Raw genomic sequence first — 27,303 nt, forward strand, 5'->3', positions numbered from 1 at the left:
GTAAGTGTTAATTTAAGTGAGAAGTCAGGTAAATTGGACAATCAGGCAATTTAATTGGTGATATAAGCAAGACTTGCAAAAGGGTGCAGCCCTGTTCGGGTGCAGCCCAGTGAGAAAAGTGCCCAGTGAGAAAAGTGCCCAGTGAGAAAAGTGCCCAGTGAGAAAAGTGCGAGTCTTTGGTGCCCAGTGAGAAAAGTGCGAGTCTTTGGCTGCGAGGCTGAGGTGAGGAGGATACAATTGTTTTAAGCCAGAACTGTTTATAGACACAAGGTAATGGCGGAAAAGTTGGTGCAGTGTGTTTCCTGCAGGATGTGGGAAGACAGGGACGTCACTGGAGCTTCTGGGAGCTACACCTGCAAGAACTGTGTCCAGGTGCAGCTCCTGAAGGGATGTGTGGTGGAGTTGGAGAGGCAGTTGGATGACCTCAGGGCCATCCGGGAATGCAAGAGTTTCCTCGACAGGACCTATTGTGAGGCTGTCACGCCAAGGGTCCAGGTCGAGCGAAGGTGGGAGACTGTTTCAGGGGGGAGTGGACGAGGACTACAGGAGACCCCAGTGGCTGTGCCTATTGCAAATAGGTATACCCTCTTGGGAACTGTCGGGGCAAAAGACGTTTCCAGTCCGAGTGGCGGACCTGTTGGCAAGGATACTCGACAGGGGAGACCGAAGTCAGGAAGAGCCGTAGTGGTCGGTGACACCATCGTCCGAGGGACGGACAGAAGATTCTGTGGCAGCAGGAGGGACTTGAGGATGGTCTGTTGCTTACCTGGTGCCAGGGTTCAACACATCACGGACCGGCTTCAGAAAATCCTAGTGAGGGAAGGCGATCAACCTGAAGTCGTTGTGCACGTGGGCACGAATGACGTCGGGCGGAAGAGGAAGGAGGTGCTACAGCGGGAGTTTAGAGAGTTGGGAAAAACACTGAGAAGTAGGACGTCGAAGGTGGTTATCTCTGGACTGCTACCGGTACCTCGTGCTGGTGAGGCCAGGAACAGAGAGATAGAGGGTATGAATTTATGGCTGAGGGGCTGGTGCAGAGAGCAGGGTTTTAGATTTCTGGACCACTGGGATCTCTTCTGGGCTAGGGGTGACTTATACAAAAGGGAGGGGTTACATCTTAACAGCAGGGGGACAAACATTCTGGCAGGCAGGTTTGCTAGTGTGACACCTGTGGCTTTAAACTAAGTAGTGGGGGGGAGGGGTTAACAAATTGTGAATATGAAGATGAGGTAAAAGGGAATACAGGAGATATTGCAAAAGACTCTCGGAAGAATGGGAACAGAAGTTCTAGAGGGGAAAAGAAATTAAGGGCAGGGCCAATTGTGGCCGATGTGAGAGGGGAGATAAATACAGAAGTTAAAGTGTTGTACTTAAATGCGCGTAGTATAAAAAATAAAGTGGATGAGCTTGAGGCTCAGTTAGTCATGGGCATGTATGATGTTGTAGGGATCACTGAGACATGGCTACAAGAGGACCAGGGCTGGGAACTGAATGTTCAGGGGTACACAACGTATAGAAAGGACAGACAGGCGGGCAGAGGGGGTGGGGTTGCTCTGATGGTAAGGAATGATATTCATTCCCTTGCAAGGGGTGACATAGAATCAGGAGATGTTGAATCAGTATGGATAGAAATGAGAAATTGTAAGGGTAAAAAGACCCTAATGGGAGTTATCTGTAGGCCCCCAAACAGTAGCCTCGACATAGGGTGCAAGTTGAATCAGGAGATAAAATTGGCGTGTCACAAATGTAATGCTACGGTAGTTATGGGAGATTTCAACATGCAGGTAGACTGGGAAAATCAGGTTGGAAATGGACCCCAGGAAAGAGAGTTTGTAGAGTGCCTTCGAGATGGATTCTTAGAACAGCTTGTACTGGAGCCTACCAGGGAGAAGGCAATTCTGGATTTAGTGTTGTGTAATGATCCTGATCTGATAAGGGGACTAGAGGTAAAAGAGCCATTAGGAGGCAGTGATCACAACATGATAAGTTTTACTCTGCAAATGGAAAGGCAGAAGGGAAAATCGGAAGGGTCAGTATTACAGTATAGCAAAGGGGATTACAGAGGCATGAGGCGGGAGCTGGCCAAATTTGACTGGAAGGAGGCCCTAGCAGGGAAGACGGTAGAACAGCAATGGCAGGTATTCCTGGGAATAATGCAGAGATTGCAGGATCAATTTATTCCAAAGAGGTGGAAAGACTCTAAGGGGAGTAAGAGACACCTGTGGCTGACAAGGGAAGTCAGGGACAGCATAAAAATTAAGGAGAGGAAGTATAACATAGCAAAGAAGAGTGGGAAGACAGAGGATTGGGACTCTTTTAAAGAGCAACAAAAGTTAACTAAAAAGGCAATACGGGGAGAAAAGATGAGGTACGAGGGTAAACTAGCCAATAATATAAAGGAGGATAGCAAAAGTTTTTTTAGGTACGTGAAGAGGAAAAAAATAGTCAAGGCAAATGTGGGTCCCTTGAAGGCAGAAGCAGGGGAATTTATTATGGGGAACAAAGAAATGGCAGACGAGTTAAACCGTTACTTTGGATCTGTCTTCACTGAGGAAGATACACACAATCTCCCAAATGTTCTAGGGGCCGGAGAACCTAGGGTGATGGAGGAACTGAAGGAAATCCACATTAGGCAGGAAATGGTTTTTGGTAGACTGATGGGACTGAAGGCTGATAAATCCCCAGGGCCTGATGGTCTGCATCCCAGGGTACTTAAGGAGGTGGCTCTAGAAATAGTGGAAGCATTGGAGATCATTTTTCAATGTTCTATAGATTCAGGATCAGTTCCTGTGGATTGGAGGATAGCAAATGTTATCCCACTTTTTAAGAAAGGAGGGAGAGAGAAAACAGGTAATTATAGACCAGTTAGTCTGACATCAGTGGTGGGGAAGATGCTGGAGTCAATTATAAAAGCCGAAATTGCTGAGCATTTGGATAGCAGTAACAGGATCATTCCGAGTCAGCATGGATTTACGAAGGGGAAATCATGCTTGACAAATCTACTGGAATTTTTTGAGGATGTAACTAGGAAAATTGACAGGGGAGAGTCAGTGGATGTGGTGTACCTCGACTTTCAGAAAGCCTTCGACAAGGTCCCACATAGGAGATTAGTGGGCAAAATTAGGGCACATGGTATTGGAGGTAGGGTTCTGACATGGATAGAAAATTGGTTGACAGTCAGAAAGCACAGAGTGGGGATAAATGGGTCCCTTTCAGAATGGCAGGCAGTGACTAGTGAGGTACCGCAAGGTTCGGTGCTGGGACCCCAGCTATTTACGATATACATTAATGACTTAGACAAAGGGATTAAAAGTACCATTAGCAAATTTGCAGATGATACTAAGCTGGGGGGTAGTGTGAATTGTGAGGAAGATGCAATAAGGCTGCAGGGTGACTTGGACAGGTTGTGTGAGTGGGCGGATACATGGCAAATGCAGTTTAATGTAGATAAGTGTGAGGTTATTCACTTTGGAAGTAAGAATAGAAAGGCAGATTATTATCTGAATGGTGTCAAGTTAGGAGGAGGGGGAGTTCAACGAGATCTGGGTGTCCTAGTGCATCAGTCAATGAAAGGAAGCATGCAGGTACAGCAGGCAGTGAAGAAAGCCAATGGAATGTTGGCCTTCATAACAAGAGGAGTTGAGTATAGGAGCAAATAGGTCCTTCTACAGTTGTACCGGGCCCTGGTGAGACTGCACCTGGAGTACTGTGTGCAGTTTTGGTCTCCAAATTTGAGGAAGGATATTCTTGCTATGGAGGGCGTGCAGCGTAGGTTCACTAGGTTAATTCCCGGAATGGCGGGACTGTCGTATGTTGAAAGGCTGGAGCGATTGGGCTTGTATACACTGGAATTTAGAAGGATGAGGGGGGATCTTATTGAAACATATAAGATAATTAGGGGATTGGACACATTAGAGGCAGGAAACATGTTCCCAATGTTGGGGGCGTCCAGAACAAGGGGCCACAGTTTAAGAATAAGGGGTAGGCCATTTAGAACGGAGATGAGGAAGAACTTTTTCAGTCAGAGAGTGGTGACGGTGTGGAATTCTCTGCCTCAGAAGGCAGTGGAGGCCAGTTCGTTGGATGCTTTCAAGAGAGAGCTGGATAGAGCTCTTGAGGATAGCGGAGTGAGGAGGTATGGGGAGAAGGCAGGAACGGGGTACTGATTGAGAGTGATCAGCCATGATCGCATTGAATGGCGGTGCTGGCTCGAAGGGCTGAATGGCCTACTCCTGCACCTATTGTCTATTGTCTATCTTCCCTTGCAACTGCAAGAAGAGCAAAATTTGCCTCTTTCCTTCCAATCATCCAAGGAACCAAAAAGTGCTGGCAATACACTTGCATTTCTTCCAGTTTTGGAGCTCATGGTGTGGTCTCCTGCACACTGAGGGATGCAAAGAAATGACAGTGATTGATTCAGAATGAATGCCTACTTTGCAAAACATCTTGACTCTCAGTCTGAAGAAGGGTCTCGACCCGAAATGTCATCCATTCCTTCTCTCCAGAGATGCTACCTGTCCCGCTGAGTTACTTCAGTATTTTGTTTACCTCTATTCAGTTTACAATTTGAGCTTCTAGTTGCTAATCACTTGAATTATCCTGCTCCCATTCCATCTAAGCTTGAGGTGCATTATCTTCGGTTTGGGCAAGTTGTAGCCCTGGGGCCTCAGTATTAAATTTAACAATTTTGGGTAATGATCATTTAATTTCATTGAAATACATTATTAAATTATTAATCACAGGAGATTTAGTGAATTGGACTGTAACTGGGCAAAATCAGCTTTATTTTGTCAGGGAAATCGTAATAAATAAATATTTTTATTTTTAGGAGAATGTAAAATGCAATGAGGTAAAGGTAAATTCGTTGTAATTTATTTGCATTGCTGAAATGTTTTTGTGTTTTTAAAAAAAAGTAAGAATTGATGCCACTGAGTGTAAGATATATATATGTATGGAGTCGGGCTTAGCTACTGAACAGAAATGTTTTGGAACAAATGAGTTATTTGCAGTTGTTAAGCTATAATAATTAAAATGTCATAATCCTTGTAATTATGTGGTCTCAGCTATTTGCAAGCTAAATTTATAACTTGCCTTAAGAAAATGAAAGATGTTTTTTGAACACGTATCCCAGTCTTGAATTGACTGACCGTCTGTTTTTCCAGGGTAGTGATAAAGATGTCTGCCAACCTCCTAATTTGAACAAATATTTACAAGCATTCTTGGCATTTACTAATCACCCCAGTCAGGTAATTCTTCCATGTATCGTACAGATATCTTGTGGTAATGTGTCTTCAGTTTGCATGGTGGCTCTTGACCAAAGATGATTGCAGAGCTACTGCAAACTGTATAGTCTTTTTGATACTTATATCTAGTAGTTTTAATTATCTGCCTTTTGCTTGTTCTCCAAAATGTGAAATTCATTTGTCCCAGGTTAATGCACAGTAGGAATAAGTTATTTGCATAAATTGTCTGGCTTTGATGACAAAGCGAGGGAAAAAATCGCTGCCTAAGAATTAACCATGCATTTTCAATTTTTCTTTTGTCTAGTATTTAAGATCTTCCACCCAGATAGCTTGGTGTTCATTTTTAAGACATGAACATGTCTCCAAGGATCCTGTTTTGCTGGACGTTATCCCACAATTGTTACATGCAACAATGGCGAACCTTCTGAAGGTATGCCTGGTTGTGCTTTAACTCTTTTTTTTTTTGGTCTGATTTCTTCCCCCTGACTGTATCGGGGATACTTGTTTTGTTTGGGGTTATTGCTTAGGTGGTAGAAACATGATTTGTGGCAGTTTTTTGAGACGGTAAGCTGACCCCCTCTGAGCTTGGAATATACTGAAGCAATGAGGCCACTGGGAGCTGGAGATTCTACCATGCGTGGAGTAGGAGGTGCCTGATGGATAGCTTGTGAGGTGGTGCCATGTAAACTGCGCTTCCATTTGTACTTGATGTGTGGACTAAAAATTCTAAATGTAGAAAAGTTCTGAATGCTATTTTAAATGTTTTTTCTCCATCCACCTCCACTTGAGCAATCATAGTCATACAGCTTGGAAACAATCCCCATGGCCCAACTTGACCATGCCAACCGCCATGCCCCATTTACAATCGTCTCACCTGCCTGCATTTGGCCCATATCCCTCTAAAGCTACCCTATCCATATAGCTGTCTAAATGTTTCTTAAAGTTATAATAGTACCTGCTAAACGCCACGATAGTACCTGCACAGGCATGCACAAGTCAGTGAGTGAACATTTTATTTCATGGAGACCTTGAACTTTGAATCTTTTTGTCTGTTCACTTGCTAATCTCTTACCACGACAGAGTTCAGCATACCAAAGTGGACACTAGTCTATTGCAGGACACTGATGTCAGATATGCAAACTAAGTGACTTGTCCTGTGGAGCTGACTCGTGCCATTGTGTGCTTCAGTGAACAAATTGATAATGATTTTTGAACTTTGCCTTGGAATATGGACAAATGCAAGCAACTCTCCATATCACAGTTTGATATAGGTTACTGTGTTGATCCAGGTTCTGACATCGGGTCAGTGTAGATTCAGGTCAGTAACTTACTCTATCTTCTATTTCCTTCTGTTCTTATAACTCAGCCTTACTTGAGACCAGCCTGTCCTCGCACAGACTCTGTTGATTAGGACCGTAGATTGTTTGCATCATGAAGCAAGCACAAGATGGAGATGGACCATTGCCTGAGAGCAAACAAAATATTAAAGTTACATTTTCTGTTGCACAGTGTCAGATATTGGAATTTAACACAGAGATTGAAAAGACTAGGCTTGTATTCACTGAAGTTTAGACGGATGAGAGGAGATCTTATAGAGACATATAAAATTATAAAAGGACCGAACAAGCTAGATACAGGAAAAATGTTCCCAAAGTTGGGGGTGTCCAGAACCAGGGACCACAGTCTTGGAATAAAGGGGAGGCCATTTAAAGCTGAGGTGAGAAGGAACTTTTTCACCCAGAGAGTTGTGAATTTGTGGAATTCTCTGCCACAGAGAGCAGTGGAGGCCAAATCACTGGATGGATTTAAGAGAGAGTTAGATAGAGCTCTAGGGACTAGTGGAATCAAGCGATATGGGGACAAGGCAGGCATGGGTTACTGATTGTGGATGATCAGCCATGATCACAATGAATGGCGGTGCTGGCTTGAAGGGCCGAATGGCCTCCTCCCGCACCTATTTTCTATGTTTCTAGTACAAAATTAAATTTTGGTTGCAATGTTTTATATTGGGTATGGAAGATATTATGGATTATTTATGGTGTGGATTATTTCATACCTTCAAGGGTTATTTCAAGTTGAATCTTCCATTCACAAGCTTTTACATGCCAATCAGAAGCATGGAATTCCCATACCAAACTGAAAAATAGATCTGTAATACTATTATGCTCCCTGTCAGAGCATTGCTGGGAATCTTGAAGGGCCTTTGTGATTGAACTAAAATTATTATCATATGTCAATTTCTGGTTGGCTGTAGTTTACCAAATAATTACCAATAAAGGGCTTGTCTGAATTTTCAGTTTTTTGTTTCAATTCCATCAAAATTTGTGTGGGAATTCAGTGGAAGAAATTGTATGTAGCACTTCTTTACATTTATCCTGTCTTTTAATTAGGTTGGTTTTCCTTCCAAGAGTGACAGCCCAAGCTGTGAATATTCCCGTGTAGATTTTGACAATGATGAGGATTTCAATGCATTTTTCAATTGTAAGTAGTAATACCTTTTAACAAAATCATTATGGGATTCCTGTTTTCTTACTAAACTGGTTGTTATTGAATATTTTCCACAAATCCTTTCTACCTTGGTGTACAACGGAATTGCCAATTTGCCTCTAAGAATGAGATTTGATTATCGTATTGGTATTTGTCAATTTGCTTTGCATGCACACAGAGCATGAGCCTTTGGTCCAGCTAGCCAATTGAAGCAGTTTTGATTTAATAGAGATAGAAATGTTTATGTGGAGTGACTTGTGTTTTCCAGCATTCAGGGCTCAACAAGGAGAAACCATCCGGCTCTCTTGCCGTCTTGCACCAATGACTGGATTCAACATGGCTTCAGAGGCACTACAATATCAGCTTACTGCAATCATTGATGTTGGTCCAACCATGTGTAAGCTGACTTAAGCATTGTTTCTCTTTTGGATTTTTTATTGTTGTGATTACTGGAAATAACTGGGAGTAATTAGAAATTATAAATTGGTGCTAAGAATGATTTGGTGTGTGTTTATCGTTAATTTTATGTACTAATAAAAAGATCTACCTTGTTCAGCTTTAAATGAAACTAGACCAAGGGGACCCGTTGGTTCCAAACCTCTCCTGCATTGGTGCAGCACCCCCTCCTCCCCTCTCCTACCCATCACCCCTCTCCTACCCATCACCCCTCTCCTACCCATCACCCCTCTCCTACCCATCACCCCTCTCCTACCCATCACCCCTCTCCTACCCATCACCCCTCTCCTACCCATCACCCCTCTCCTACCCATCACCCCTCTCCTACCCATCACCCCTCTCCTACCCATCACCCCTCTCCTACCCATCACCCCTCTCCTACCCATCACCCCTCTTCCCCGTCACCTTTCCCTCCCCCTCCCTTTCCCTCCCCCTCCCTTCCCCTCTCCCTCTCCCTCCCTCCTCCCTTTCTGGAGTAACTCAGCGGGTCAGGCAGCAATGCTGGAGAGAAGGAATGGGTGATGGTTCGGGTCGAGACCCTTTTTCAGACTGATGCTGGTCTAGTCAGTGACCTTCGGATCCTGAAAATGATTACCATTAAAATCTTGCTTTATTTACCTACTGCCATAATGGTGTGGATTTTTATATCCTGGTATATATTTCGGATTTGTAGATCAATTCATGGGCAACTCTGGTAATATTATGTTTTATCTTTTGTTTTTTGCAGCTAAGACTGGCAAAGGACTCTGTTCGATATTTTCACCATCTTTTGTGCAATGGGATGCATTGACCTTCTTCATGGAGAGTGTGATGAGCCAGCTTTTCCGAACAATGGAACCTGAGGTTTGTGTAAACGATGAAGAAAGAAAACAGATTTTCATTAGGCTCCTGATCCAAATGCCAGCCAGTGGCCAGGCGAGCAAAACCTTTCTCCGAAATGGTGGCAGACATCATTGACGTCAAATATAATAACCTGAGAAATGATAGCTCTAAGCCAAAGGTGGCTTAAGCCGACTCCACTGTTGATTGAGTATGGTTAAATTCCTACAGTGACTACTCTTCCTCTCCCCACGTCATTTGATTATTTTGGTGCCTCCCTGAAAAAAATGTGCTTCTGATCATTCAAGGACTGAGTATTCACTGCCTTATCTAGCAGAGATTGTGAAGGTTCACAATCTTATGAATGAAGAATTTTCATTTCCTCATGGCTGGCCTCTTATACAGAGTGTGACCCTTGGTCCAAGTAGGGGGAAATGGTTTACATTTCAATCAGATAATCTCTCATTATTTGAAATTCGCACTTTCTCTCTCTTCCCTTCTATCCTGGGTTGCCAGCACTATTTTGTATCCTTCCCAGATATTATTGGTCGTGTGTATGAATTGAGGACAAGGTAGGATGGAAGGAAACAAGGCAGCCTTTTTAGTGATGGAATATATTTTCCTAAATATCTGAAATGTCTAAATTTGTTGTCAAAATATGTTGATTCTGTTCCCCTTCCCCTCTCCCTTTTGGTGTCTCAATCTTTTATTGCACGTAAAATGCATTTGGATGACCTCTGAACATTTTGAAGCCTTATTTATCCCATCAATAATGAATTTTGCTATATTTTAATTTGATTATTTCAAGTATAATGTGATAAAATATGAACAAATATAATTGAGGCATTGAGAAGCAATATTTTGAAATGTAAATGTGTAATTCCACCATGTCTAACTTTATTCATCAAAAGTGTGGATGTTGCATCGATATACAAGACTCCCTGACTTGATTTCACCAATTTGCAAAAATGCTAAGAAATCAGATTTTGTTCTGCTGAATTTGTCCTTGTATTAGAGCCATAGTTTTGACAATTGTTGAGAAAGGTATATGGAGCTTTACACAAACTCTTTATTGGAAAATGCAATCGCTCGCATAGTTGCTACCTGTGTCCACGATCCAGTTAAAGTGATTGATTTAAGCCATCTTCATCTTTGTTCATTCTTCTGTGATGAAACACTCCGATGATCACAACTTGTACACCATTTTTACAATAAGTAGTGGGTATATCACATGATGATAGTAAATTAGGAAATGTTTACATTTTTAAAGCTCAATTGGGGCAATTATTTGTGGGAGCAAACATAGTACAATACAGCACAATAACAGGTCCTTCATGTCTATGCTGTACATGATACCAAGTTAATCTCTTCAGCATGCACATGATCCATATCCCTTCATTCCCTGCATATCATCATGCCCATCTAAACATCTCTTGAACAAAGTCAGTACAATCCAGATTCTTAAAGGAAATGGTCTGGATTCTCAGTGTTGCACTGAAATGTAATAAACTCTCAAATCAACCTGTTATGCTTGATATGTATGACATAAGGTCATTGAACTTTTTTGTTTGTTTTTACAGCACCTTCCAGTTGCAAATGGGATTGAACTTCTGAAAGCTGTTTTAAGTTATCAAACCCATGATCCCCTCATCCTGTCTTGCATCCTGACAGCTGTGTCCACACTTTCTCCCTTCCTTCTCCACAATGCCACAGTTCTGCCACAAGTTCTTGAAAAGGTATTTTTGCTCATCCATTTCAATCTAAAATAGTTAGAAAACCAAACAGTATGAATGAATAAAATGTATGAACAGTATGTATGGTATGAAAGTTGACAATTGAAATGCAGTTTGCCCAAAAGGCAATTCAACACTGTTCTTTGTTCATTGAAACATCTTAATGAAACGCAATGACCTGTTTGGCAGAATAAAAGTGGTTTTATTCTATTAACAAAGCGAAATGAGGAGCTGGTAACTGATTTAAATTGATTGAAAGTTACAGCAAGGAAGCACACCAAGTCTAAGTTAACCATTTATCACCCGTTCAAACTAGATCTATGTTATCCCACTTTCTCATCCACTGCTTATAATTGGGGCAATTTACAGAAGCCAATTAATCCACAAACCCACATTGCTTTGATATGTGGGAGGAATAAAATGTCCTCAAGGATAAAATGTACAAACTCCACAGACAGTACCCGAGCTCGGGATCGATTTGGCACTGAGGTTGCAGCTCTAACAGCAGCACCACTGTGTCAATTGTTTGCACTGATGAAATTGAAAGTTGGAGAAGTAGCAAGAGTAATTGAACATTGGTTATGCTACTGAATGGAGAATGAGTAAGGCATTTTATCTTTTGTTCTTGTTCTAAAAAAATAATTGAAACCTGAATTGCATCTGATATTTTGATGAATGCATGTGGATTCCTATCATTTGACAGCATTAGAATTAATTATCAATGAAAACAAAGAAATGGCCAAACAATTAAATGGGTATTTTGCACCAGTCTTCATTGCAAAGGCTACAATTACCATCACATTGCTATAACAGGGGAATTGGGAACGAGGGAACAACCCGAGGGAAAATTGGCATCACCAGGGGAGTGATGCAAGCAAATTATTGGTGTTGTGGGCTGACTAGTGCTGATAGACTTTGTCCTAAGATCTTAAACCAAATACTGGTGAGATTGTCGATGCATTGGTTTTAATTTTCCAACATTCCCTAGATTTGAGGAATGTAATTTTATTCAAAAAGGGGAGTTAGAAACAAACAGGACAGCTGACTTACCATATGGAAAATTTTAGAAGCTGTTATTTAAAGACATTGTTGCAGGGTATTTGGACAATTTCAAGATAATCATGCAAAGTCAGCAAGCTCTTGTGAATGGAGAAATCAATAAATTGCTCAAGTATTGAGTTCTTTGAAGAGCTATCAAGTACTTTGTATAATGGTTAACCTGTGGTTGTTCTATACTTGGATTTCTGGAAGGCATTTGACGGTACAGCATCAAAGGTTATTGCAGAAAATTAAAGCTTGTGGTGCATGAGGTTACTAATTAGTGTAGAGATGTTTCTCTGGCAAACAGTTGGCATCAATGTTTTTTTCTTGTTGGCAAGGTTTAACGAATGATGAGCCAGAGGAATTGCTGCATGGTTCTCAATGTTTCATTTTTTATCTAAATGACGATGTAAATGAAGACATATTTTTTGCACTAAAATGTTTAGGTTCCCGACTGTCAGGTTTACTGAGGTGCAGTGAAAAGCTTTGTTTTTGCATGCTATCCAAACAAATGTGATGTACAATCTGATTATACAAATACGATCAAGTCACTCCAATATAATAGATGGAGCAAAGGGGAAGCTACAGAGTGCCGGATATAGTTCTCAGCATAGCAGCACATCAGAATCCACAGGCAAAGTCCAATGTCCACATTGGGTAGAGGTGAATTACCAATGTGGAAGGACTTTTCAGAAGCCTGACACAGAGGGGAATGTTGTTTGTGTCTGATGTTGGTGAGAACATAAGGGGAATATAAAGGGAGAAAGAGATAGTTAAGTGAATGGGCAAAGATCTGGAAAATGGGGTATATAATAGAAATGTGGAAGAAAAAATGAAAAAGGTGCATATCGTCTAAATTATGAGACACTGAAGATGTAGAGGCATTTTGGTATCTTGGTGGATGAACTAATGCTAGTTATGCAAGTTTGTGAGGGGAACTTGAACAAAATATGAGAGATTCTTGAGTGTCGTGATAGGGTGGATAAGGAAGGATGTTGACCGTATTGCACAGATTTGGTGAAACTATTTCTGAGGGTGAAGTGCATTTCAAACCCTTGAACCAAAAACTAAGTGCTGGAGGAACTCAACGGGTCAGGTGGCAATTGTAAAGGGAATGGACAGGCAATGTTTCAGCTCAGGAAAGGAGAAGTTCGGTGGAGCAAAGTCTGGCAAGTGATATGTGGATACAGGTGAGGGGGGAATGTTCGGTAGATGGGTGGAGTTAGGAACAAAGGCTTGAGGTGAAAAGAAGATAAAGGATATAATAAGGAAAGAAGTGGAGTGAAATGTAAGGCCAGAGTGAGGGATGTGGGTGGCAGGGGAACGGTAGAAGAGAAAGATGGAAGGAATTAAGGGAAATGGACTTGGGGCTTGGTAGGATTGGGAAATGAGCATATGGAGGAAAGGAAAGGAGTAAGGCGATGAAGATGGTGGGAAAAAATATATGTGTGCCATAGTTAGATGGGGAAGTGATGGAGGGAATTTCTTGATATAGGCACATTTTAATGTTTATACCATTGGGTTGTATGCTACCCGTGGAATATGAGGTGTTCTAGTTTGTGTGTGGCATCGGTCTGGCAATGGCGGAGATCAAAGACAGAAAGATTGGTGTGGAAATGGGAAGGGGAATCAAAATGATTCACAGCTAAGGAGCTCAGCAGGCCATGGAAGACAATGTAAGTGTTTGGCGAAACGGTTGCATGGTCAATGCTTAGTCTTGCCAATGTAGAGGAGGCCACACTGGGAGCACCAAATGCAATGGACAAGGTTGGATGTGGTGCAAGTAAGCCTCTGTTGTATTTGGAAGGGCTGCAGGGTTTCCTAGATTGAAGATGAGAGGTGGTGTAGGGAGGGACTAGTATAACAGTACCTGTGGTTGCAGAGGAATGTACCTGGGAAGCAAGTGGGTTGGGTGGGAATGGATGACTGAACAAAGTTTAGAACTTTAAACTTTCTAAAAGGCTTTTGGCACATTGGCCATCATCAGTCAGAGTATTGAGTATAGAAGTTGAGAGGTCATGTTGCAGTTGTATTAGACATTGGTGAGACCGCATTTAAAGTATTGTATTCAGTTCTGGGTACCATGTTATAGGAAAGATATTGTCAAGCTTGAAAGGGTTGAAAGATTTATAAGGATGTTGCCAGGACCAGAGGGTGTGAGCTGTAGGGAGAGGTTGAGTAGGCTAGGTCTCTGTTCCTTGGAGCACAGGAGGATAAGGAGTGATTTTATAGAGGTGTATAAAATCATGAGAGGAATAGATTGGGTAGATGCACAGAATCTCTTGCCCAGAATAGAGGAATTGAGGACCAGAGGACATAGGTTCAAGGTGAAGGGGAAAAGTTTTAATAGGAATCTGAGGTGTAGGATGAGGTAGTTGAGGCTGGGACCATCCCAACATTTAAGAAGCACTTAGACAGGTACATGGATAGGACAAATTTGGAGGGATATGGCCCAAACTCAGGCAAGTGAGACTACTGTAGCTGGGACATGTTGGCCTGTGTGGGGAAGTTGGGCCGAAGGGCTTTTTTCCACACTGTATCACTCTATGACTCTGGCTCTATTATCTGTTGAATTGAAAAACCACACCATATTCACTTGGAGAAAACCAACGAGGTCATAGGAAGAACCTACAAACTCCGTACAAATCGAACCTGGGTCTCTGGCACTGTAAGGCAGCAACTCTACTGCTGAGTCACCGTGCCGACCCAAGGAGGAAGATTGTTGAATTCTTATTACGTGACCTCTGTTGGTCCAGCAAAACTGATAATCCGGCAAGAATCTGGAATCAAGGATGCCAGAGCTGCGGTGGTGTATTTGTACTAAAATTGTCTTTTTTTAATACTTGCAGCTCTTTGCATCTGCTACGTTTGAAGTGGTTGAGGAAAGCCAGGTAAGACAACTTCCCCTGCTAAAAGCAGAGAAAAATTGTTCATTAATCATTTGCAAGCAGGTCTATACTTATAGTGTGCATTTATTGGGGTTACAGGCGCCAAGGACTAGAGCGGTGAAAAATGTTCGCCGCCACGCTTGTTCATCTATACTCAAGATGTGCAGAGATCACCCAGAGCTGATTATGGTAAGTGTCAAAAGGTTGTTGTTACAATGGCTTCCATAATGTTTGGGACAAAGACCCATCATTTATTTATTTGCCTCTGTACTCCACAATTTGAGATTTGTTATAGAAAAAAATCAAATGTGGTTAAAGTGCACATTGTCAGTTTTTAATAAAGGCCATTTTTATACATTTTGGTTTCACCATGTAGAAATTACAGCAGTGTTTATACATAATCCCCCCTCCATTTCAGAGCACCATAATGTTTGGGACACAGCAATGTCATGTAAATGAAAGTAGTCATGTTTAGTGTTTTGTTGCATATCCTTTGCATTCCCCTTTCTTTACTTCCACCGTCTGGGAGAAGATACAGGAGCCTGGATGTCTGGACTTGAGAATGGCATCTTCTTTACTGCTATAAAACTACTGATCTAATCACCTCCTTCATTTTCTCTTCCTGGAGGTGCTACCTTTTACTCTTAACTCTACCTCATTTGATTATTCTATAACTGTAATATTATTTTGCACAACAATCTTGTACCATTCTGCTGTTTTGTACTTGTTTTATTGTTCTATTAATTACTGTATGTATACTGTTTACTTTATGACAATAAACTAATCTTAATCTGCACTGTTACAATGTCATCGAATGCAAACTCAAAGAACAATAACTCTCCTTCGTTCCAGGAATATTGCTGCCTACAGGACCGTTGCATTCTCCAACTTTAGATAACATGTTCCTCCTTCCTATCTCTGAAAGAACCATTAGTGCCTACCATCCTTTATTCGTTTCCTCTTGTGTATAGTTTGGCCTGCTGTGCATGTCCTGGTGTGCAGGTTCTGCTGTGCATGCCAGAACCATATTAGCAACAAATTACACAGCTGCAGTAGGTTAAGCTGATTCCACCAGCTGCACTGTATCAGAGAGAGATTCCCTTTGTTCCACCTTTACTGTCCCCACTTTTGCTGCTACCGACTAACTGTTGTTTTCAGTTCTGATGAAGGGTTTGAAATGTTAATTCTGTTTTTTTCCTCCGATGCTTTCTGTCTTACTGAATTTTACCACTGCTTTCTATTTTCTGTTTATATCATGTTGACTCTGCTTTTCTTATCCTGCTTGTATAAGTCTGGCCTGCTGGGCAAGACCCACGGCCTTGCCATTAACAGCACATTGGATAGATTTACACATCCCAACCCTATCTACTCTCTGACCGAAAATTAAATTTTTATCTCTTCCCAGATCTGACAAAAGGTTACTTATCTTTCTCCAAATGTTGCCTTACCTGGGATTTTCTAGCATTTTCTGTTGTTTGCCTCACAGTGACCTACGTCAAATTCTGACGTGTTCGAAACTCCACAGAATTGGCAGTGCAGTGTTCGCATTCTGTCTGACCAAATGGATTCCTTCCAAGTGCTCTGTTTTCCTTGCATGTCATAAAGGCATGCTGATAGGTTAATTGATTATTGTAAAATTGCCCTATGAACATGGAACAGTACATGGAGGTAACTCAGAAGAATCAATGGGGAGTTGAAGGTCAGATGAGAGAAAATGAGCTGTGGGAGTGGTGGGGGGGAAATGGAACCAATGATTGCTCTGCTGGGGGGCTGGCACAGACTTGATGGGTTGAATGGTAGTCTCCTGTGTCACAGTAAATCTTCTTAGACTGCACTGAAACAAATGAAGTGAATGTGTATTTGAAATACAATTTTTGTTCTTTGAGTAGGATTTATTCTTTATCAGCTGGATTGTAAAAATTGTATCTAAATCTGTTTATATTTAGCCAGTCTTTGAAATGTTCTACGCCCATGTCAAACGTCTGCAGCAAGATGAAAGGCAACTGACACAGTTGGAGAAATGTGCTTTAATGGAATCTCTTGTTCTCCTGAGCAATCAGTTCAAGGAATATGCAAGACAGAAAGCTTTCCTGGAGGAGCTTATGGCACCTGTCACCAACCTTTGGTTGTCTGAGGAGATGCACAGGTATATCTTTGATTATTTTTTTACCAATGAACTGTATGACTTTTGAAGTGGTTGCCTTGTTTTTGTGTAACACACTAAGGAAGACTTTGTGTTATAGTGTGCTGTCAGATCCAGCGATGTTTCTTTCATACATTGGCGCAGATGTCACTCCAGACGATCCAATTCGAGAAGATCCAGCAGGCATCAATCGATCTCGGGTACGTGCATATCTTTGGTTAAACTATTTCAAAGGAATTGCAGATATGCTCGTGTGCATTACCTCAGGAAAATACTTCATTTGGCATCTTCGAACTGACAGCAATCGATCTTGGGACTACTGGAGAACCATTTTAGTTTTAAGACTCCACTAACCTCTATCCTGCTAACATGTGTAAATGCTTTGGATAATTTTATCAGAAATTATCTTCTATTCAATCCTAAATTTAGAAACCATATAACAAAGGAATCATCTTAAGAGATGGTCATGGAACATATCAAGGCCTGCTGTTCACTGTCCATGATGAAGACTTCTACCACTTTCTCAACAAAATATTACAAAAAAAAAAATCAAGAACTGTAAGGTGTTTTTTCTTAAAGTTGGGTGGGGAGAGATGTGATAAAAAAGATGATGAAATACCTTTTGAATTACCAAGACGTTTGGAATGGATTTTGGTAGGGTGACTTGTAGCGGGGTATGGATTCAGACCGAATGGTTGTTTATTATTTATCTGGTGCCATTGGAGGCTAGTGTTTTGAAAATCATTTCATTTGTTTGTGGCGGAGTTTCATTATGGTGGACAAAATATGTTCTGTTGGGAGTTGTGGAGTAGATTCAGAAATGTATTAAGACCTAGAGGTGTAGTTTGTCGTGGTTGTGTTCACTTCAGATATTATTGGCTAGAGTTGCCATTGTTGTGTGTTTTGGGATGGAAGTGTTTGGAAGCGAGAGACTTCCTTCTGAACTTGTTCTAATGTTGTTAATGGCCCAAGAGGTTAGGTCATGTCATGTATTGTTGTAAAGAGGTCAAGTTTGATTTGTTCATTTGATTTTATATTGTTTGTAGAAAAGATTTTGCAGTTTTGTTTACTGGTAAAAGCAGAAGATTTAGTCTGCACTTAGATTTAATTTGTGAATCTGCTGTTTTGACTCAATTAAAAGATGCGTGTTTGACATGGAAATATAAAATTTTGCAGAGCACCTGTGTGCACTGCAATCCTTCCTTTTGAAATTCCTTGCTCTTCCATGCACGTTGCCAGCGTTTTCAACGCACAATATTCCAGATCGAAGCCCGCTGTTCCTACCTCTTGCAATACAATTAGTTGCAATCAGGGTTTGGCACAACAGTAACCTGGAGGTATTGAGCCGCAGGTACCACTGATGAAGGTCAATGCAACTTTGCCAGAGTTTTCATCTCTGCTTTTTACCTTATTTTGACAGATCAGCTTGTGTGTTTACACCATACTTGGAGTTGTGAAGCGGGCTCGCTGGCCTAGTGACCTGGAGGAGGCAAAGGCCGGAGGGTTCGTGGTTGGATTCACACCCAGCGGGGCTCCGATCTACCGCAACGCCTGCACTGAGCATGTCATCAAACTTCTTGACAACCTGCTCGCCCTGATAAGGTGAATCAAGTTGGCCAAGAGTAGCAACACGTAAACCAAAGCCATTCCACAAAACACTGGATTTAGGCCAGGAAAATGGTCTTGAATCAGTGAAAAATGAATATCATGACAAGTGCACTTATCAGCCTGCCTGCATAGTGCACTTGCACAGAATCCTTCATTTGAGCTTGGATGTTGTTGCTTAAAACCTTTTGTATTGCATCAGGGTAAGGAAGATGAGTAATAATTTAGACAGTGTGATTTGTTTTGCATTGCCTAAATCACTAGAAACCTCTAAACTTGGAATTTGTCCCAATTCAAAAGTAGTCATCTTGCTTAACTTGAATTTTTTTGCAATGTTTTATTTTTGCATTAAGAAGTAAATTCAGGTATGTACTCAATAATGTTGGTTCTTTTAGATTTGACGACGAAAGTATCGGTTGGAGCAAAATCCTACTGGCTATGCAGATTTTTTAGGAGGATTCGATGTAATATTGAGACTGGCTTTCCACCACAGCAACTATTCCCATTACATCGAAGTAATTTAATTTTAAAATATGAATGTTGGAAAGTGTTATGTTTATTGTTTTTTTTAGAACGTCTTCTTGATGCATTTTGTTCAATGCATTGTATGGTCACTTGCCTCAATATATTTTCCTGTTGAGCAGATATTCACGATTAACCAGAATAGAATTAACCAGAGTAGAATTAAATTCCTGGCATAATATATTCATTGTTAATGCACACATTGTTAAATCTTTTATGCAAGACTTGCCCAAGTTTGCTTTGAAATTCAAGTTTAGGAACAAGTTCAGGTTCAAGTTCAGCCCTGAGACCATTCACAGTTTAAGAATAAGGGGTAGGCCATTTAGAACAGAGATGAGGAAAAACTTTTTCAGTCAGAGTTGTAAATCTGTGGAATTCTCTGCCTCAGAAGGCAATGGAGGCCAGTTCTCTGAATGCTTTCATGAGAGAGCTAAATAGAGCTCTTAAGGATAGCGGAGTCAGGGGGTATGGGGAGAAGGCAGGAACGGGGTACTGATTGAGAATGATCAGCCATGATCACATTGAATGGTGGTGCTGGCTCAAAGGGCCGAATGGCCTACTCCTGCACCTATTGTCTATATTCTCTGAAAATAACTGAGTGTTCATGTGCAGTCTTGAACCTTTTTTGTTTGGACTATAAAACAATTACTAAATATTTTGACCTTTTTCAGCAGCCAGTTTTGTTTATGCTTCTCAATTTCACTTAAAAAAAATTCTATAATTGTTTGTCAAAACAATTAGAAAACCTGGACTCTTAAAATGATGGAAAGATTTAACTTAACCTATTTTATAAAGCATATTTTTGCAGTTGGTGGTTTTAACATTAGTCATCATAAAGTAAACTAGCTCAGAAACAGGCCATTCAGCCTGACATTTTATCCACATTGTTGCTCGTCCAGTGATTTTGTGCAAACATGGCTCAAAAATTGTGGGCAATGATTTGCTGCTATTCCCTTTTTGCTATTTTAATTTTATCCAAGATCTAAGTTAGCAGTTGTAAAGCCTGCCCATATTGGGTTGTGGAGTCTATGAATTTATAAATTGAGGTCTCATTAATCCTATTTATGAGATCTTCATTCCATTTATTTATTTAATGTTTCTAATTTAACCGGTATATCAATTTGGCTCTCAAATTGAATATGAGAGTGATGGGCAAGTTTTTAAGCAACTTCTGTGGAATCAACAAAGAACAGCACACCAAATTTAGGGGAGGGAGGGCAGGGAGAAAAACTTGGGCTGTCAATATATCAAACTTGCTCTGTGGAACATTCGTCTTTTTTAGACAGTTGAACAGCTGGGGATCACCAAAGATCATTTTGTGAATATTTCCATTTAAATTCAGCCATTTACTGTTTTGCAGAGTTGGATTGCTTCTTCCCACTAAATGTCACCAACAGCTAATGGCTACGTTTTCCTGGAGACACCCAAGTCGCTTTATTGGCATAAATGTTTGGAAAGATAAGATTTAAAGTAGTGATCAAATATATTTTTGAATATGAAATTGGAAAAAGCTATCCATTTAATAATGGTTGTGCCTCAAGTCTGCAAATCCTTTCTTTTATCAGAATTCCTTTAATTTCTTTTGAAATATATTATTGAATTTGCTTCCACCAGTTTTTGGGCATTGCATGACAGTGGTATATATATATTTTTAAAAGCAAATATCTACCCATGGTTCATTAATTGTTCTCTGCTCACATATTCTGGTTACCAAATCTCTGCTCCATAAACAATTTTTATTTATTTGCTTCCTTAATCTTAAATGCATATTAAATCTCAACTTTATGTTCCAGTGAGAATCTTTCCAGTTTCCTTAATTCCCCTCCTGAAATTTGTGAGCTAGGTGTCTGTTCCTGCCTCTGTAAAAAATGGACAATTTAAATTTTTTATCAGTTCAAAATGTATCACTAATACTGTTGTGCATTAAATTTCAGCAATGATGTGTCGACGCATTTCACCAGTCTGACTTATTGAAGTCTGCCTCTGTCCTCACTGCTTATATATTTACAGACTTTGAAATTGTGTCCTGGAGAGCCATCCATGTCATTAATGCAAGCTAAAATATAGAAGTGACCCAATTCGACACTTCAGTCTAAAAAGACAAATGTTATTCACTCATGTTTCCTAATTCTATGGCTGTTCTGGCATCATTCTCTTAATCCATATTCATTAATATTGTTTACAGCAATTTTGTCACTTTTTGGCGTTCCATGTGTTGTTTGCTGTCTACCTCTTATTTCATTGAAGGATTTTTCAAGTTTATTGGACAGAATGTGCTTTTGACAAGTCTGCAATGAGTGACATTAATTAACCAATATTTTCATCCCCCCAGTAAAGATTTCTTAATTTGTTAAGAATTTTGATCAACAGAGGTTTCCCCCCACTAATAATGATAGCCTGAATGGCCTTTACTGCTTGAAGTTAACTTGTTTAAAAATGTCAATTTGGATATCAGATCTTTTTATAGATTTGTGATGGGCTGGAAGAACCAGTGCAGACAAGGAAGTGTTCAAATTCTCAATCATGGCAATCCTAGTCCAAATGTTAATCCTTCCTTTCTTGATCGCCAGTGCATTTCCAGGGATATTTACTTGATAATGGTGACGTGGCAATAATTGGTGCTTTGTTATATATCAAGGGAGTGCCTTCCAAAGTGCTTTCCCTGCCCTTCCATCCCCAACGCTTCATCTTGCTTTTTGCCATTCCATTTATTGTGGTTAAACTAGCCATTTTTAGCATGTATCTTGAAGAATTGCCTGGGCCAAATTTTAATTGAGTTGAATGATGTGTACTAAATGCTGGATTCAATGTGAGGAGGGAAAGTATTGAAGGCGTTTTTGTTTTGACATCTGGAGTTGCAGCTTTAAGTAAAGCAGGAAATTCTCCTAGAGATTAGAAAGATGATGTTTGCCATGAGATTGCATTGTTGTACAAGCAGTGCCTTTCTATATCCTTCATATCTGAAGCATTGATCTCTTGTGTGTAGCTCCTGGAGCTCCTCTTCTAGACGTAAGTTTTGTCAATGGTGTTCCCCTGATTCCAGTAGGTTTTTTTCCCACGTGTACTTCATGTTCAGTGAAACTGTACTTTGATTTTTCATGTGATGCCCTGCCGTGAGCCCCACATTGAAAGCTGGCACTGAAAGGAATTGGTCATACTGCTTTTGAAATATAAAAAAATGTTTATTTCTAACTTCACTTGTTTAATTTAAGGCATCTGATCTGCAATGGAATTGACTAATAATAAATCTGTACCGTTTACAATTATGAAGGGGTCTGGGAGGATAGATTCGGAGATTTCATCTTTTGGACTATGTGAAAAGTACAGATGCAAATCTAAGGTCACTATTGGACTCCAGAATTTAGTTAGGAATTTCAATATCAAAGTGACAATACAAAATATTCTACCCAATAATTAGCATGGTTGATTAAAAAAATATATATATATGTGGGGAATTGTTAAGTACACAAGAAAGGAATGAAGGGATTTTTGATGAAATTACGTGAATTGTGGGAGAAGTCTCGAGCAGAGCATGAATACCAGAGTGGACCATTTAAGGTCATCTGGTCAGTTTCTTGTAGATCCTGTAAATATTCTTTATTAATAGAACATTCCACTTACTAGTGGAGTAAAGATTTCTCCAAACTAAAGTTGTTCACTCACTTTGTTTCTTGGAAACCTCTGCACTATCTTTCATAAATTAGGTTCAGATAATTTACAAAGCCGATCACAGAATAACTAACTTATTGCAACTTCTATAACTCTGATCGGCTCTCTCACATTTTCTTTTCCTTGTGTAAATAATATGTGCTTGTTGCTTTTCAACAAATTTTATTAAGAATATTTAAATATTTCATTTGGATTTTCATAACATGCTTTGCAAATTTTGCAAGGTTCTCCATTGCAAAGTGTGTCGCTCTGAAGTACGACAATGCATGAGTTACAACTTGACATTGTGTTTCCTTCATGTTTACTTGAATAGCATGCTTTCGAATCTTTGAGTATATCTGGAATTTAATATTCAGGATCAGTCAAACTGGTGCAGATTTGGTCTTTGCATCAATTGTAGTGGTTTAATTGTTGACTGCATGTTGGAAACGTGTACTATTTATAATTTGAAGTTTAATTGATCATTTAAAAAATAGTGCAGTTATATTTGTCGTGTAAAAGGAAATTTAAGAAAGATGTGGCTAGTGTATTTGCTAGTGTTGATTAGTTTGAGTCAGAATGGAGAAGGCGTGCACTGCAAAATATATCTACAGTGAAATAGCAAACTTGGCTAGATTGTGCTTGAAACATACACAATTGTTAATTCTTAAAAAATCAAATCTGATTTTTACCTCCAGTAAACACTTGTGTATCTTGATCAGATATTTAATTATTATTCATGAATTACATTTTAAATGGAGTCTATAGAGTGAATACATTTAATTTTGGATATACAGGTAAGTGGCATTTTTTCAGAATTCTAGTATATTTTATTTATGTTTAAATTACTATTTCTTTTTTCTTATTCTCTATCCATCTTTCCCTTCTTTCTCATGTTTGTAAACAAAATAGTATTAATTGAATATTGTTCATGTATGTAATAACTTTACTTGCTAGAAAAAGTAGTGAAATATTTGTTTGGAATTGAGAAGAATTTTGTCTGTAAGGGAAATGATGGATGAAAAAACTCTTCTGCCATGGTCTAAGATTTGATGCCACCAGAGTATACCATACTGGCATCAATGAATGTTATTAGCAAATACCTCCCCAAAGGATTTGAAGATGTTCTCTAATCCTCTGGGAAAAATGTCTTTGTGATACTTTTGTGTAACAATACCCTCTGAACCACCTTTTCTGAATGGATTCAGGTGTGGGAAGTTAAATGACCCTTTAAAATGAATGTAGTTGGGCTAAAAAATATCATTTTTTTCGAACTGGAGCAGCATTAAGGATATTAATATGAAGAATGATTTTGTTAATTGTGGTGACAATCTTAAATTTGGCAGAAGGAGGCAATTGATCACTGACCTTTCCACCCTATTCCATTTCCCCTCAAGTTCATGGTTCAGTTTGAGATCTGAATATTGAGTTGGGGAAGTGAAATGTGTGTTGATCACATTTGAATGCTTTACCTTATGTTCTCGTCAATTGTGTAGACCAAATTTTCACATTTTTAAGGACATTTTACCTTTGTTTATGCTTGATTATATCCCCAATTGTACTTGCAGAACAAGAATTTGAACTAATTTAGAATTTTATTTGATCTGGTTTCTCCAGTGATAAAATCTTATTGAATTAAACATTTTTATAACATTCTGGTGCATATATTTTTTTTAATTGACCTTTCCAAAAGAAACTAGTTATAATTGTGCTAAAAATATACAACAGGTACAGCCTTTCAATGATAGATGAGCTGGATGAAAGTCTGCTCACTAGTTGGGTGGAAAGAGTTGGGGTACTGGTTAATTTGGTTTTACAGCAAATTTGAATATGAAATAAAACAATATGGATTGTTTTCTTTGCAATTGAAATATTACCTCTCGGCCTCTTGATTTGAATGGCAGTAACTTCTCGGGAATATTGTGCCAATGATGTTCCATGTAATTAGAGCCTTTGGTTTGCAGAGGAGTACTCTACCCCATCTTGGTCTTCTAGCTGATGAATAGAGCTGTTCTTGCTTTAAAAGTGGAGAGCTTGAAGAGATTCTTATCAGTCACCCAGTTCATCAGTTGCCTACCATTTGCTCTCAACAGATGCCTGGCTTCTGCAGAGGAGTGCTGCAATAGAAAGACCAAAGCATTGGGGAGGGGAGGGGGTGGAGTTCAGGACTTAATTTTTGGGGCAATAATCCCTCTTTATGGACATTTAAGGAAGATAACTGTTTTAATTGCCTATCTGCATCAATTTGTGCATAGAGTATCTTAAGTCTGGTCTTAAGGGCTGCACATCCCTTTTTATGATGGTACTTGAACCACAAGGGAATTAATTTAAAAAATGCAAATTAAGACTTATAAGTGCTATTATGTTTTCTTGTTTGCAGGACCCACAACAACCTTTGGCTGCCAGAAATGATGGCCCAGCTCAGCCCACACTTCATGAAAGCCCATGACATGCTGGAAGTGGAGAAAAATGCTATCCTTGGTATGTGTATATCTACAAATTAAAACAAAAACAAGCGCAGCCGTATTCAAATATAAATAATTCCTTAGTTTTTGAAGTTTACCTCGTAATGGAGTAATCAGCTAGTACTTTTAAAATAATTAAGTCACCTAATTAATTATAAGCTTTGGATTTAGATTTTGATGCTTTTAATAGTTTCATAAACTGCTTGATCTATTGCAAAAAAAAAAACAATTTCTTTTTAGAAATTTTAGCTTCATGAAGAGATGCTTGGTAATTTTCATAAGTTTTGAAGGAAAAGGGAGGATCTTTCAAATGTTTATTTTTCTCATATTTCCAATTGAAGTTTATAGATTGATGTATTTTAGTTTGTATTTTTAAAATTTGCACCTGGATAAGATTTTTTGAGTTGTTGACTAATAATTTTGAAGAATGTCATGTTAAATTTTAATTGCTAATATCAGTGGATCGGTAGATTAATGAAATAAGTGTTCGGAAGTTGACTTTCAATAGAAGGAAAGGAATGTTTGTCGGCACAGGGTCAGTACCCGCTGGAGTTTAGAAGAATGAGGGGGGACCTCATTGAAACATGCAGAATAGTGAAAGGCTTGGATAGAGTGGATGTGGAGAGGATGTTTCCACTAGTGGGAGAGTCCAGGACTAGAGGTCACAGCCTCAGAATTAAAGGATGTTCTTTTCGGAAGGAGATGAGGAGAAATTTATTTAGCCAGAGGGTGGTGAATTTGTGGAATTGTTTGCCGCAGAAGGCTGTGGAAACCAAGTCAGTGGATATTTTTAAGGCAGGGATAGAGGTGTCAGAGGTTATGGGCAGAAGGCATGAGAATGGGGTTAGGAGGGGGAGATAGACCAGCCATGATCGAATGGCAGAGTAGACTTGATCGGCCGAATGTCTTAATTCTACTATCACATGATCTTATGAACACTTGCACTCTGCCTCAGTCCTGGTGGATCTCCTGGTTGCTAATCATTTTAATTCATGAAGCCCTTCCCATTCCTCTACCAACTTTTCTATATTGGCTCCTGCACTGCCAGAGTGAGACCACATGCATATTGGAGGAAGAGCACCTCATATTTTGCTTGGGTAGCTGACAACCCAACTGTATCAACATTAAATTCTCTAATTTTAGATAACTAACTAACAACAACCCGGTTCCCCTTCTCGTATCCTTCCACCTATGTCCCTTCTTTCTCTGGCTTCACACATCATGCTCCTTCTCTCCTTATCCCACGGCCTTTTGTAGCCTTCCCACCTCTGGCCTATGTCTATCCACTCAACTGCCAATCAAACCCCTTCACTGGAATCCACCTATCATTTGCCAGGCTTTGTCCCACCCCCATCATTCGGCTTTCTCCCTTCATTTCAATCGGTCTGAAAAAGGATCCGGACCCAGAGATGCTGCCTGACCCGCTAAGTTACTCCAGTACTGTTTGTTTTTTTGTACTCTGTCAGGGTTTATGCGTTTGAACTAAATTAGTAATCCCACAAACTTGTTCTCTTTAAGTATATAGATCATAGAACCTATTTCTAATTAACCTTCTTATTCATGCAGGTATTCCACAGCCTTTGCTAGATCATGCTGATGCTCCAGTCTACAAATCTGTGCTGGAACGAATGCAGGGATTCTTCTGTACCCTGTATGACAACTGGTAGGAAGAAATTTTGTCAGTACTTTATTCTCAATATGGTTTTAATTTGAAAATTAATACTCAAATTTTTGGATCCTTTTGGAACAGTATAGTCAGAGAGTGATACCACTCTGGCCTACCGACCATGTAAGGACGTGAACTTGCACTTCCGTAGTTCCGGTTTCTGATTTTACCTTTCCTCTTTATATTGTTAGGAAACTTGCCTTGCCAATTGCAAACATTTTTACATTATACTTTCTGTCTGTATATTAATTGCTAAGCAGCATCCTTTCAGCATCTTGCTGTGTGCATACTAAATGGACGTCAATTAGGTTATTCAGATGCAGAGACACCATCTTCGATTAGTTTTTGATTAACAGCATTGATTAGTTCTGAATACCTTGGACAGAGATGCCAGCTGTAGTGCAACAGTCACAAACCTGTTAAAGGGATTAAACAATGTGCCATAATCATGCTGGTCTCTGGATCTTAATGTGATATGTTACATGCTACCATATTTGAGATTTAGAAACTTTCAATATTTTTTGTAAATGATTTTATTTCTAATATCTGTTTATTTGTTTTCTTGAATGTTAAAAAAGTTACATTTA

General features: G+C 39.7%; 1 protein-coding gene across 3 annotated transcripts in view; it reads left to right on the forward strand.

The window, feature by feature from the left end:
* The window catches only part of xpo5 (exportin 5), an 85,122-nt gene that overhangs the window by 40,780 nt on the left and 17,039 nt on the right, over positions 1-27,303 (forward strand). For 2 of the 3 annotated variants that reach the window (XM_078405030.1, XM_078405032.1), the window contains 13 exons: positions 5,163-5,246; positions 5,548-5,673; positions 7,634-7,724; positions 7,999-8,127; positions 8,914-9,029; positions 10,586-10,741; positions 14,629-14,669; positions 14,757-14,856; positions 16,614-16,813; positions 16,911-17,010; positions 18,231-18,412; positions 24,966-25,066; positions 26,617-26,713. In XM_078405030.1, the coding sequence (XP_078261156.1) occupies positions 5,163-5,246; positions 5,548-5,673; positions 7,634-7,724; positions 7,999-8,127; positions 8,914-9,029; positions 10,586-10,741; positions 14,629-14,669; positions 14,757-14,856; positions 16,614-16,813; positions 16,911-17,010; positions 18,231-18,412; positions 24,966-25,066; positions 26,617-26,713 (1,523 nt within the window). Of the gene's footprint in view, positions 1-5,162; positions 5,247-5,547; positions 5,674-7,633; positions 7,725-7,998; positions 8,128-8,913; positions 9,030-10,585; positions 10,742-14,628; positions 14,671-14,756; positions 14,857-16,613; positions 16,814-16,910; positions 17,011-18,230; positions 18,413-24,965; positions 25,067-26,616; positions 26,714-27,303 lie in introns of all 3 variants that reach the window. The other variant, XM_078405031.1, reaches the window with a different exon arrangement.

Source organism: Rhinoraja longicauda, chromosome 9 (assembly GCF_053455715.1).
Source record: "Rhinoraja longicauda isolate Sanriku21f chromosome 9, sRhiLon1.1, whole genome shotgun sequence".
Taxonomy (NCBI): Eukaryota; Metazoa; Chordata; class Chondrichthyes; order Rajiformes; family Arhynchobatidae; genus Rhinoraja; species Rhinoraja longicauda.